At 42.6% G+C, this 13,698-nt stretch overlaps 1 protein-coding gene across 3 annotated transcripts in view; it reads left to right on the top strand.

Annotated features, from left to right (window-relative positions):
- foxp4 (forkhead box P4) overlaps window positions 1-13,671 on the top strand; it is a 105,391-nt gene extending 91,720 nt beyond the window's left edge. For 2 of the 3 annotated variants that reach the window (XM_008409256.2, XM_008409255.2), the window contains exons 9-15: window positions 538-636; window positions 4,562-4,649; window positions 7,031-7,114; window positions 9,273-9,498; window positions 9,717-9,793; window positions 9,877-9,978; window positions 13,384-13,671. In XM_008409256.2, coding sequence (XP_008407478.1) covers window positions 538-636; window positions 4,562-4,649; window positions 7,031-7,114; window positions 9,273-9,498; window positions 9,717-9,793; window positions 9,877-9,978; window positions 13,384-13,509 — 802 coding nt within the window. In that variant the 3' untranslated portion in view covers window positions 13,510-13,671. The remainder of the gene's footprint in view (window positions 1-537; window positions 637-4,561; window positions 4,650-7,030; window positions 7,115-9,272; window positions 9,499-9,716; window positions 9,794-9,876; window positions 9,979-13,383) is intronic. The other variant, XM_008409257.2, reaches the window with a different exon arrangement.
- Window positions 13,672-13,698: the final 27 nt, after the last annotated feature.

The following is a 13,698-nucleotide window of genomic DNA, read 5'->3' as shown; positions in this document are numbered from 1 at the left end:
CACACACACACACACACACACACACAGACTCGCCACAAAAGAGCAACCAGCAAATGACAGCAACCACCACCAATCAGTCATGGCTGGTTGGTCCTGTGCCGGCTCCATGTCAGCTCCTGAAACAGTAGAAGACACACCAACACTAATATACAAACACACGTGCAAAACACACACCAAAGGCAGGGGGATAGGTCATGGACTTCAGAATGCGCCTCTGAGGTTGTTGGACCAATTCCCTTATTTTATGCCTGGCTTCTGTAACTAACCCCCACTTTGGTCTGTCCTCCTTCCCTTGCTCTTGGCTCGAAAATCTGCACCAACTAATCACAGCTAACCACACTCAGATGGCTGCACCAGTGCACGCTGCTGTTGCGTTCACATATTGCATGCATGTGTTTAATAAAGTGACTAAAAATAATGTTTCGATATGTCTTATACAATTGTTTCTGACCTCAATTGGTGTGTGGAGATTATGCACGAAATGCAACATCTGTCACTGACCCTTGCTGACGTCTCGTTTCATGTGTTTGTCTGCAGTCATGAGGAGCTCAGCAGCTCCCATCCCCTCTACGGTCATGGAGAGTGTAAGTGGCCAGGCTGTGAAGCACTGTGTGAGGACATGGGACAGTTCATCAAGTGAGTCACAAGAAAATAACGTACATGACTATCCATCTGTCCTGTGTTTTTTTTTTTTTTTCTTTTTGCAAAGCTCATATTTAAGGCCTGACCATATCTCACATAACTTAATTGTAAGCTTTTTGTATAAACACCTAAAAGTGACTGGAAAATATGGAAACTCAATTCTGAAAAGAAATTATGCAATTATGACATTGCAGATTAGTAGGATATTTCTTTATTGAATGAGATCGCTGCTGTTTTAATATTTCTAAAATAAAAATTAACAATGATAACAAAGATCACAAATCAATTTATATTAATTTTCACCTAAAGGTTATCAAAACAGTAATGTATTTTCTGTTGAAAAAAATCAAACCATTTTAATAATTTATCTATGAGGGACAGGCAATATGCTATGGTATTTCTTGTAATAATAAAAGTGATGACATTTAAAAAAAAAATCCATTTCACTCTTATTTGGTAAAGATTGTAGATAGCACTCTGAACCTATTTTTAAATGGATTACTTTAGACCTCAAGTTACATGAAGTACAACTGCATTGCTAAACGATACACAATAATTGCATTTGATCATATATTTTTTAAGTTATTAACGTTTATTACTGCTCTCATAAAACCAACAGTGGAACACAAAACTACAAATTGTTGTTATTGACAGCAGTTGTAGCGTATGAAATTTACAAAAATCACCATGCGGGGGTGTTACCAGTAACTAATTCTTTATAAAAAAATAAAGAATAAAAAAAACATAATGGTAAACAGTATGATAATTGTGCCTCTCTGTTATCTGCTATGCTTGTAGACCACAGCAATAATACCAAGCATATCAACCTGAAATTAATCAAAATAGATGTTACTGTTTGAGGACCTTTGTAAAAACAATAAATACACTGAAAGAAAAATGTTAGCAAGAGGATTTGTAAATAGGTCATACGCCTTAGTTTTCAAATGAAAAAATTATAATTTGAAGATCTTGCATAAAACAAATGATTTGGAATCTTATATCCTGGTTTAATTTACAAATTAGGTTTAAAAGGTAAGACGAAGAGTTAAATTGAATTCGGTTTTGGACTATACGCAATTTATTTTCAAATGCATACAACTTTTTATTTTAATTTAGTTGATTTTTGACTAAAGTCCCTTTGGTACGAATCACGAAAGTTCACATTTGCCGTTTGTAAAGCTTGCAGTAACTTCAGTTCTCTCCTGGTAGCCAAAATCTGTGTTTAAGTTAAAACTTCACCCCAGTAAGTGGTGCACGTCAGTCATAGAAATCTCTGTGGAGTTCTGCATTTTCCTGATTTTCTTTTGCTCATCTTTTTCAATCTGTTGCATCACATTTGCTCTGAGGCTCGTACACGTATCCACACACACGCACACCTACACGCACGCACAGATACACGCACGCAGACGGGCACAAACACAACGGTACACGACATTGCTTGTCATGTGTATAGGTTCTTTGTTTTCTAAAGATTCTTTGAGTATTTTCAACAGACTACCATATTCATTTATTTATTTATTTTAGCTTTGTTTTTAAACACATTTTGCAAAGATGAAATATTTTCTGTTTTTTTTCTCGTCCGCCATGTCATTTTCACATTTGGAGATATATTGCACCTCCTCCTCCTCATTGGTGCACTGGACTTCCCCCCTTGGCACAGAGGCTTCTAACGAAAGGCCTAACAAGCCTCTTAATGAAGCCCTACACAAACTTACACTCATTACCAACTTGGGGTTTGTAGTTGTTTGAACAGTGAAAATATTAATAAGCAAGAGTGATGAAATGAGTATTCATACACACAATCACAGGGGTGTGCGGGGTGACGCCAATGGCATTGGACAGTCGGATCAAAGCTTGCTTGCAGGCTGGGAAAGTTTGGAGAGGAAAGCTGTTGTTTGGTGTCTCATTTCACGTAGCCCGGGGGCAGATGGAAGGAGAGCAGTCGCTAAAGCGAAAGAGCATGCATGTGTGTGTGTGTAAGAAGAGAGATGGAAGAAAAAAAAAAACCAGAGGCAGCGACAGATAATGCCGTCAGTCCAACAGCGAGCTCCCTCCCAGCAAGCCTTAGTCATCGCCCCAGGAGGGGAAAAGGGTAGAGCGGAAGAACAGAGGAGGGAGACGCTCCACTGTTTCGGGTCTTTCTTCTCTTCTATTCTCTTTTCTCTGCCCACCATCCTCCTACTCCTCCTCCTCCTCTTCCCTGTCCTCTGGTATAATACTCTGGCTGTGGTCGCCAAAGCTGGGTGTAATGTGGGTTAAAGGCTTGTCTGCCAGCACTCAGAGGAGTAAACAGAGCCTCTTTGTCGGGACAAACTTAAAAAAAAAAGAAAGAAAAAGAAGCAAAAAACTGCTACTGTTTATGACCCGGCTATAGAGAAACAGAAAGAGAGAGAGAGGGGATGGGAAGGGGCAGAGTTAGCTGGAATATGTGTGAATCATAGGCATTTTGGGGAGTTACAGGAGGGAGGGGGGAGGAAGAGAGTGGGCAGAAGTGTGAGTGACGAAGAGGCAGAGAGAGCTCCACGGAGGGGCTGGAGAGGGGGGTTAGAGAAAGAGAGACGGGGGTGAGCTCATGTTTTTGTTATTATTATCATGCACTTGTGTTGAGCCATCTATCTGCCTAGATTAGTCGTGCCATGACATCATTGTTTTTGTTTCATCTCGAGTCTTTGCCTCGTGTTGGAAAACTTCTTACTTTCTCAGACGTTCACACACACACCCATAGTACCATCTGTTACACACGTTAAAATATTTTTTTACTAATACGCTGATCAAAGAAATATGGCACGTACCTCAAACACAAACACAAGTAAAACAAAAGTGTTGTAAAAAAACACACACACACAAATAACACTGAGAACTGTGAGAGACTATTCAAATCACTTGGATTTGTATTTACACAGATCACAGCCACAAACTGGTTTTTATGAAACCTAAGAAAAATTAAACTTGGATTTTCAATGTTTTTTTCTGAGAATATCTGAAAAGTGAGGCAGGCGGACTCCTTAGTTTTCAGAAGTCAACAGAGATTTGTTAGTGGACAGAGTTGGATAAACAGTTTGATGAAGACCAAGTAGAGTTCCCGGCCTCTAAATATCTTAGAGATCAGTCCATCATCTAAAAACTGCCTGAGCTTGAGCTGTTTTAAAGTCAATAGGGTAAACATTATTTAACGCAAATTCATAAAACCGCCGCAAATTCATAAACTTTTCTTTCCTCTTCAACTACAACACTACTTTTCGCTGGCCTATCGCTAAAAATGTATTGAAGCGTATGCTTATGACGTGAAAAAATGTGGAAAAGTTCAGGTCGTATGAATACGTTTGCAAGGCACTGCGTACCGACGCTCCCCGCCGAGGCTGCGGCAACCTGTGAATAACCTTGGCGATGACAGAAGGAAGACTGGGAGGAGCACACTGGGAAAGATCAGGAGGTCCCAATTCCTCCCAGATTCGAGGAAGCAAACAGCGGCACCATTTCCACACGCAGACGCACACTGAAGACACAGCAGCGTTAATAAGAGAAGTTTTGCTAACAGAGAGCCTTAAGATAAGGCTGTGTGAGATAACATATGAGCTCATATCCAGGTGGTTGTCTTGGACCGTGGCCCCAATGAAGTGCACACACACACACACCCGCACACACCCACACACACACACAGCACAGCTGCTGCGTCCGTCGCTAGACAAAATGAACCTCTGAGATTAGGATTTATTTTTACAGCGCTGAAGCAGCTCATAACTCAGTCTAAATAAAATCGAAGCACCTGAGATTACTTCCTGCTTCATTCATGAGACCTGAACCGATACGACAATAATCCTCTGGACTTAAAAGTCTTAAGCAGTGGTTTTATATTTGCAGGAAAAACTAAGTTGTTATATTTATCCTCTTCTCTCTCTCTCTCTCTGTCTACCTTCAGGCACTTGAACAACGAGCACGCCCTAGATGACCGCAGCACTGCTCAGTGCAGAGTCCAGATGCAAGTAGTTCAGCAACTGGAGATACAGGTGGGTACCACACAAGCACACAAAAACACACACACAACACTAACATAACATCCCATCACTGACGCACAGAGGCCTAATTTTCATACGCTCACAAACAATGTCATGAAGACTGTTCTAGCCTGTCAGTGGCAGAAACTTGTCTTTGGCGGGGCAGAGTTTATGGAGAGCAGCGGAGCTTGTAATTTAAAAGGAGCAGTCAGCAGGGAAGCTGCCATCGCCGCTCCAATTATAAAGCTTCTCTGGTCACCAGCACCAGAGGGGGAGGAGGGGAGGGAAAAGACACAAGCAAGACGTGGAGGCCTGGGCCACGAGGAGATTTTCTTAGCGATTCACGCGTGCAGCACTCATAAAACATCCGAATAATGCTACAGAGAAAAAAAGAAAAGATCAAAACGATACCGTTCTCTGAAGAGTGGCAAAGTGGAAAACACTGTTGCAGTTTCCTGAATGCAGGAGTCGCATAGCTGAAGGTGTGCGTTTGTGCGCATGTGTGCATGTGTGTGTGTGTCATCAGTGTTGTGCCAGTTCATCCCTAACTACAACCGGTTCTGAATCCAGCTCTCGGAAAGACTGAATTGATATTTGTACGTCATTCATTGCACAAACACTCTGAACGGGATCCCATTCAGTTTTTTTCATAAATTATTTTTCTTATGAAATAAACAAAAACATATAGTTTATGGTGACACGCAGCACTTTGCTCGCATAGGATTTAGACTCAGGCAGGAGATAGAGTCACCCAAATGAGTCTTAAATTATAAGAGGGAGAATGGCTAAAATATGTCCCAAGAGGAACCGAGGGGAAAATGAGTGATCAAAACAGTCGCAGGGAAACACAAGAGTCAGTGGAGCTACAACTAAACACAAGGACGCATTAAAGAAACACAGACCTCCAGAGCATCATGACAGCTTGCTTACGTCTGTTTAATTCTCTCCTGTTTACACGAGCTGTAAAGTTGCTCTCATTTACATATTTTCCCTGCTTTTCCAGCCAAAAAGCAAATTGAAAGTGATCCATTTAGACTATGTTTTTAAGTGCGAGCGGCTTTAATGCACTTCAAGGTTGAAATTAGTGCTTGATAAAACCCAGGCTCTGTCTTAACATGCCAACTTGCAAAATTGTCGCTCAGAAACAACAACAGAGTGACAACATCTGCACTGTTTTCTTCAGATATTCAATCCTGTGCAATGGCTAATGAGCAGGACTTAGCAAAGACAGAAAGCACTATGTTCATCTCTGCTGGGCCTGGACTCACTCCTTGTCGGCAAACAGGCTCCTACACACCAACGCCAGGAGCAAATTGCAAATACTATTGCTCAAAAAAATCTTTCTTGCTTTCTTGAAGTTGAGGGAGAAAGCCTTCAGTTTATCTAATTAGATTCGGAGCTATGAGAGAGAAAAAAAAACCTACCGGATAAATAATGGGCCTCTGCAGACACAAAGTAACAGCCTGAACCGAGTAGCAGTCACCAAACTTGACATTTGAGGAGAAATATTGCCACGCCTTTCCGTGAAGAAAACTACGGTTTGTGCTTGAGGTATAAAGGTAAATATTTTTCAAGCATATCTGTCTTCATGTAAGAGCTTATTTCCTGCTTTTCATAGAAGAATAGATCTAGAAAGCTGAGCTCAGCTCAACTTTATCATGCAAAAACATTACATTCAAAGCTCTACAAAAAGTTAACACCAGTTTGAAGGCTTTTGTGCACAACTGAGTGTGTGCGTGCGTGTGTGTGTGTGTGGGCTGTCCAGTTTTATGGTCAGCTTTTGTGTTTGCAGCAGTGGTAAACATCGTTTAGCCGAGCCCCTGAAGCCACAGCCAGGGAACGCAAAGTGACAGAGAGGCAGCTGGTGTCACATCACATCAGGACAGCCGTCCCTCCCTCTCACTCCTTGACATGCCGCTTCATCCCTCGGCCGTCCGCAGGACGCCCGCCGCTCCCACGCCACACACAGAGCACATCCAGACACAGGACGGGCATTTTGTTTGTTTCTCATATTCAGACAGCGACGCACATCTCCGAAGCGTGGGAGGAAGTTGCGGGTGTTGTTTGTTCTTTATTGTACTTTGTGACCATAAAAAAAATAATTAAACGGCGTACACAGAAAGAGGCCTCGGCATCTCCACAGGCTACAGCGGTACCCCCATTATACAGCCGTTAACAAAGTCAAACGGGGGCGAGCGCGTTTTCGGGGGCCGGAGGGAAGTGTGTGAGAGAGAGCTGCGGGTTGCTGAGGCGCCTCGCTCTCATGTTCGCCACTTTGCCTGAGGTGTAATTGTATTTGTAATTCTGTGTCAACACCGCATTAAATCAATCTGAGGATAATGAAATGAGATGACATGTATTTTTTTATTTTTTTTTCCGATTGCGTCTTGCAGCTGGCGAAGGAGAGTGAGCGACTTCAGGCCATGATGACCCACCTGCACATGCGCCCCTCAGAGCCAAAACCTTTCAACCAACCTGTGAGTACACGCCGACACCCCACGGTCCAGATTTCAATGCAAACGCATTTGCTTCCCCTGGATGGGACTTGACGATTCATCTGTGCCTCTCTTGCTTGGTGGCTATGCCCCCTATTGTTCAGTGAGGGTTAATGTGGCATTTCTAAATCATAAAAAGCCTTTTGTCCTGCCTTTCACTCCATTTTTCATCTTTTTATAATAGTCTATTTTATCACCTGAAAGTATATTCCTGTGGAAATCATGCCCTTACATTTCTCTGGAATCCACAAATGGGGTCTTACATTTTGAGTCTGTTTTAGTCGTTTAAACTGTGTGGAAGTCGGGATGCAATTTCTCCAAGCGACTCTTTCGCTGCAAGTCAACCGAATGCTGCCAAATATCACACAGATTTTGCAAGAATCTTGCGCGCGTTAAAGTGCATCCACTGCAGTTGGTTGGCAAGGCTGTTATTAGGAACCTAATGAATATTTCATTATTCAGATTGACGAGGAGTCTTATTAAAATATGAAGATGTTGAAATTAATTGTCAATTAGAGCCAGAGTGTCTTAATTCGAGAATATAAACGAGCGCAGCTGAGTGGCGACGTGTGTGCGCACGTGTGACCGTGCGACTGGATGATGTGTTGATCACAAGGGGATCAGCTGCCATTATCATCTAATGGGAAATCAGGAAGGAGGCGTGTTCTGTCGCCACTGGAGACGGGCCTCGGGGTCAGGGATTGGAGGAGGAGGGGCAGAGGAGGAGCGTCAGGAATGGAAACAAAGCTTGGCCTCAATTAACAGTGTTCGACTGTTGCTGTGGTGATGAGCCGGGGTTGCAGCTTTAATGAAGTACCTGTTAAACAGCCCCGCCCCCCTCCAGTCAGCTTAAATGGTACGGAGAAGGGGTCAGAGGAAATAGGAGGTGATTCACACATTTTACATAAATCTAGACAACACACACACACACACACAGTGGTTTTAATTAGTTCTAAACTAGAAGCCCTGCAACGCCTCTCCCAGAGAGACTGGGAGTACTGGTTCCGTGTGTGTCTGTGTGTGTGTCTTGGGCTCTGCCTAATTGGGCCGAATTGGTCCGTGAAGGCTGCGCCACCGCAAAGTGCATGTGTATGTTCCCCTTCCTACAAACATACTGTCATGTGGTTTTGTTTTTGTAAGCTCGGGGTTAATTGCAGCCTGTGCTGTGTGTGTGTGTGCGGGTGTGTGAATATGTAGGTATGAATACACGAACATGTTCAGAGAGTGCAAATCCTTGCTGCCGTTGATAGGGCCCCAAATTTCCAGGAAGTGCTTGAGGCCCCCTTTTTTAATCTGAGCTTGCATTCGATGAAGTTATTAGAATAGATGGATTCATTTGAAACATTGAGGACTCCTGCTTTTCTCAGAATTTGCATCATTTCTGCATTTTAACAAAGGAAGATAAGGGGAACTAAGTGAAGAATTACATGTGGACAAGCTTCCATCGTGACCGACAGGCGATGTGTTTTGAACAGGATTTAATTTAAAAAAAACTGCTTTAAATTTCCACACACGTTGAGATCTTATCAGTTATGTCAAGGCATCTTGACAAAGTCTTCGTATTCGTACCTCTTGAACTTTTTCAAGTGCGATTTCATGATGGCCGCTGTGTCACTCTGAAACGTAACATTGCCACCGCCATGCTTATCATGGCGATGAGGTTTTCAGGATGATGTGTGTGTTCGTTCTCTGCCACACATAGCGCCAATAAAAAAATCATTGTAGAAGTGAAGCATCTTTTGCTGCCCTGCTGAAGAAAAGCATTCCCACAGCATGATGCTGCCACTGTGTTTCATAGTGGGAATGTTTTTCTCCATTTACGCATCTTTGCTCTAAAGGTAGTTCTCTCTCTTGAATGGAATAACGTTATTCTTACCGGATTTGCAGAGTGCACAAAGAGTTTGAAAGCCACGTACTATTTCCCTTCCTTATTTTAAACGAAGTGATATTTTATCTCGGTTTAATCACATTCAGAAGCTTGTAGTTGCAATCAGACATTTGGCTCCTTTAGGTAACTTTTCTGTGCTGAAAGAACTTCACAGCTCAGTATTGCTTTTGTGATTATGGTGGGGAAAACAAGGAACTCTCCCTTCTAAATATGAACCCAACATATTCTCTCGGTTTCTCGTCCCTTTTCCAGCTGAACCTGGCTTCCAGCGGCTCCCTGTTAAAGAGGGACAGCGATGCCTACCCAGAGGGTCTACCCCACCCTCCCACCTCAGCCGCCACCCCAATCACGCCACTGCGCCAGGGACCCTCCGTCATCAGCTCTTCCAGCCTGCACACACACTCCCACTCCCACAATCACCCGGTTGGCCCCATACGTCGGCGCAACTCTGACAAGTACTGCACCCCTATTGCCTCAGGTAGACACCAATAACGAACCTCTTTCTCGTGTGTGTTGTTTTTGTTTTTGTGCCTCAGAAATCTCTTACTGTTTTGAGAGATAGTGTTTTTTTTGTGTTTTTTTTTTACTAATTATTTTGTACTATTTCTTAAACAAAACCCTTAAACTCTTGTGTTAAAAGTGTTTATCATCTCTTGGCTGATCCAGTTTGTTGTCTTGTGTTTTTTTCCTCTTCAGAGCTCGCTCAAAACTGTGAGTTCTACAAGAACGCTGATGTCAGGCCTCCGTTTACTTACGCCTCTCTCATACGTCATGTAAGCATCGCCCACTTATCTGCCGCACAATCCCTCTGTCTGCGTCCTCCTCTGATGTCCCACATCTTTCAATCTTTCTCCAGGCCATCCTGGAGTCCCCAGACAGACAGCTGACTCTAAATGAGATCTACAACTGGTTTACACGAAAGTTTGCATATTTCAGGAGAAATACTGCCACGTGGAAGGTAAGGTCGTCATATGAATAGTTTTTTTTTTTTTTTTTTTTTTTGTTATCTCATCTCACATTCCTTAAGTAAAAAAGCTGAGTTTATTTTTTATGTGCATTCGTAATCTTTTCTATTATCATCTTGGAGTTGAGCAATTTGTTCTCCAAAACGGAGTATTTATTGATGGAAAAAGTAAATCACACAGTGCCAAACTGTTTTGAAGTTGTTTAAATGATGCGGTAGATTAGCAGAGCTACACTCAGTAACAGAAGGTTTGGGTTGCGGCTTTCTTTGCAGTAATATTTTGACAAAAAAATAAATTGTGGCGTTCAACACGGCTGATTAAAATGGCATCGCTGAAAAGCAATTATGGTCCGCGCTTGTGAATATTTCTCACTTTCAGACCCAAACTTGCCTCGGCAGCGTACACAGTGGAAAGAGTATTTACAACCCCTGAACTATCATGTGACAGGCCAAGAAGTGGTGAATAATTGTGAAAGCGGAGGGAAAGCATTCTTCTTTTTCAGCCCTGAATGAAATTCATTTCAAACAGTTGTCTTAAAATTTCACTAATTGGTGCTAATTATTAAACTGACTTATAATCCCCACTATTCTCAGGATGAAACAGTGGAGGCAGAATCACGGTGCTTTTCTCCAGCAGTGATAGGGAAGCTGGTCAGTTAATGGGAAGTTGTACAAAGCTAAAAACAGGCCAGTGCTGGATTAAGACCTGCAAAAAAAAGCTCCACAGACTATGGCAGATAGTCTGTGGAGACTATCCACAGACCTTTTAGTAGAGCAACGATCTTAAACATACAGCCAAAGCTTTGATGACTTGGTGTCAGAATGGCTTAGTCAAAGTCCAAACCTAAAATCCATAGCAGGACCTTTTTTTTTTTTTAGCTTTTTTGGAAAGGCGCAAGGTAAAAATTTAAGTCTCCACATAGTAAAATGTCAAAATCAGTAAAGACATACCCCAAAATGCTTTTCTGCTCATGTTTAAAAAAATAAAATAAAATAAATAAATATATATATATATAAAAATTACATTCAAGCTTGTGCAAAATAAAAAAAATAAAGAGTTAAAGGTATAAATACTTTTTCAATGCTTTTTTTGGACAGTAAAACTCCACTAGTCACCTACAACACCTTAGGACTGCGGACACAATGTTTGTGACCACGCTGAACTTTCTTCCCTTTAACCTTATATGTAACACAAACGCTAGATGAGTAACATAAGAGGCGAAGACAGCAGGCTTCTTAAACTGGCTCTGACAAAGACGGGATGAGGAGGACGGTGGAAGGAGGGCTGCTGCAGAGGTGAAGAGACAAAGGTTCCAGGAATATCTTTACCCCCTCATCTGACTTTTATGAATTTTAACTATTAATGCCCGGGCTCTGTTTCCTCCTCCATCCGTCTGGAGGACCTTTAAATATAGTCCCGGCATGGCTTTATGTATTTATGTAGCAGCCCGATGAGTCAAATGGGGCCTCAGAGATGTATGTCCTTTAATAAGTCGTTATATTTCATGAGCAGAGCGATGGTGTCAGGCGGTGGAAGTCACCAATCGGAGACAGAGAGGGACAGAAATGAGGAAAAGATGAGAGAGAGGGAAGGGGGGGAGACGGGCATAAATGAGAACAGACTTTCAACTCTTATTGTAGCCAGTTGAAGTTGTTCTTAGTAGTAGAGTTTGTTTTTAAGGAAATAAAAGCCTCTGGTGTTTTGCCAAAGTACCACTTGTGTACAAAGATGAGATATTTGGAAAGTAATGATATAAAGAGAACCACACAAAATTATTATGAAGGAAGAAGATTATTTCCTATCTTCTTCCTTGTCTGTCTGTCTGTATGGATGACTGTGCATATGGTCAACATTAGTTGTGGGTACGTCAACAAATCTGCCTTATTTGAAATGCGTGTTCTCTTGCTGCTCCAGTTTTTCAGTGAATTAAGAATTGATTGATATTCTGGTTAACTCAAAAATAAAAAATGGAAATAAACACTTGTATTAATTTTGTAGGAATTGTTAGTGTTGCCAATAATTGCAGCGCTTTATTCCTTCCTGTGTTGTATTCTTCGGTTCTATTCTTCCTATTTCCATCCCCCTTTTCTATTCTTCATGCCTACTTTCCTGTCGTCTTCCTTCTTTGTGTCCTTTCTTCTATCCCTCTGTCCTTTCTCTCTTTCTGTCTCATTCTTCCATATTTCTCTGGGTTCCACATTTAAAGCCCACCCACTGTAGAAATATTCAGCAAGAAGTTATTGTGGACTTTAGTATTTCATATTTTAAAATAAGTATAAGGGACTGAAATCTCTGGAAAGTTGTGTTTGGAATAGTGTGAAAGTTTATTAAAAGTATAGAATCGATGCAGGTTTGATTTAAAATTGTATAGGTGTTTGCTCACCTATACATTCCTTTTATAAATGTCGAATTCTACCTGCACACACGTGTTGTTCGTTGTCCATCCCACAGTCCAATCAAATCACCAACTTCCTGTGATGGTCACTCGCTTGTGGTATTAAGATCAACAGCCCTGAAACAAATGAACCCAGTTCCATTTTTCTTGTGTTGCTGTTCAAGCTTTCCTCTAAAATTCCTGCCTCCTGTTGTCGCCCCACACCCCCACCCTCCGCCTCTCAGCCCAGAAGGGAGTGGAGATGAGTGGCACATGTGCTGTGACCCACTGTAAATGACTGCTAATGTTTTAACTGGGAGAATTAGGCTTTCATCACGGAGACGAATGCAAATAACAGTGCAATAGCACCGGTGTCTGGTGTGTGTTTGTGCTGTTGTGTGCGCGCGTGTGCGCGTGTGTGTTTGCACTGTCAGGGTGGCAGGCGGAGATTGGGGTCAGACTCATTTACAAAACTTAGCATCACGGCTTGGGGGGTGGGGGTGTTGAGGGGATGTGTGCGTGAAGGAGGGGGGGGGGCGAGGGTTCCTCCTCTGATTATGGCTGTGTGTAATTATGTGTGTGCGCGCAAGCCGCTCTCTGTGTATGCCCGTGTGCGTGTGTGTGTGTGTGTGTAATTACGGCAAAGAGTGATGCACGCCTGGCCTGTCCCTCCCTCTCGGCTTAGAACAGCGTGTCAGAGAGAATATGCAGGATTTAATTATAGACGAATTAAAATTGGTAATGAAATTGGGCATGAACAAACTACAAATAGCAGATGAAAAGGGAGGCCTGTCCCTGGGGGGCTGAGACGAAGATAGCGGTGTGCCTGCCTGCTTTCCTGCCTGCTTGGCTGTCTGGGTGTGTATGTGTGTGTGTGTGCTGATGATGACTGATTAGAAACAATCCCAGATAAAATAACGCTTCTAGAAAACGCTCGTTTCATACCGGGCTCTGTTCGGGAAGCCACAGGAAAACCTACACAGTGGTGGGTGAAAAAAGTACAAAGTTTTTGTCATTTTTTCAGAACGCCGTGCGCCACAACCTAAGTCTGCACAAGTGCTTCGTTCGCGTGGAGAACGTGAAGGGGGCCGTGTGGACCGTGGACGAAGTCGAATACCAAAAGAGGAGACCACCAAAGATGACCGGGTGAGTGCGAAGCCGGCCGCTGCTGACGAGACTTTGAGGCTATGGGTGTTGGCACCATGATTGCCTAAAATAGACCTGCTAATGTTACCCAGAAGCCAACTCACAAATTACCTAGAGCAAAAGTGAGGCAAGGAGGCTTCTGGCTTGTGATGTGCTTGCGCTGCGTGCGCCATACGTGTTTTTTTTTTTTTTT

The sequence above is a fragment of the Poecilia reticulata genome, linkage group LG5 (genome assembly GCF_000633615.1).
Source record: "Poecilia reticulata strain Guanapo linkage group LG5, Guppy_female_1.0+MT, whole genome shotgun sequence".
In the NCBI taxonomy this organism is placed as follows: domain Eukaryota; kingdom Metazoa; phylum Chordata; class Actinopteri; order Cyprinodontiformes; family Poeciliidae; genus Poecilia; species Poecilia reticulata.
This window is presented reverse-complemented; position numbering and strand designations above follow the sequence as displayed.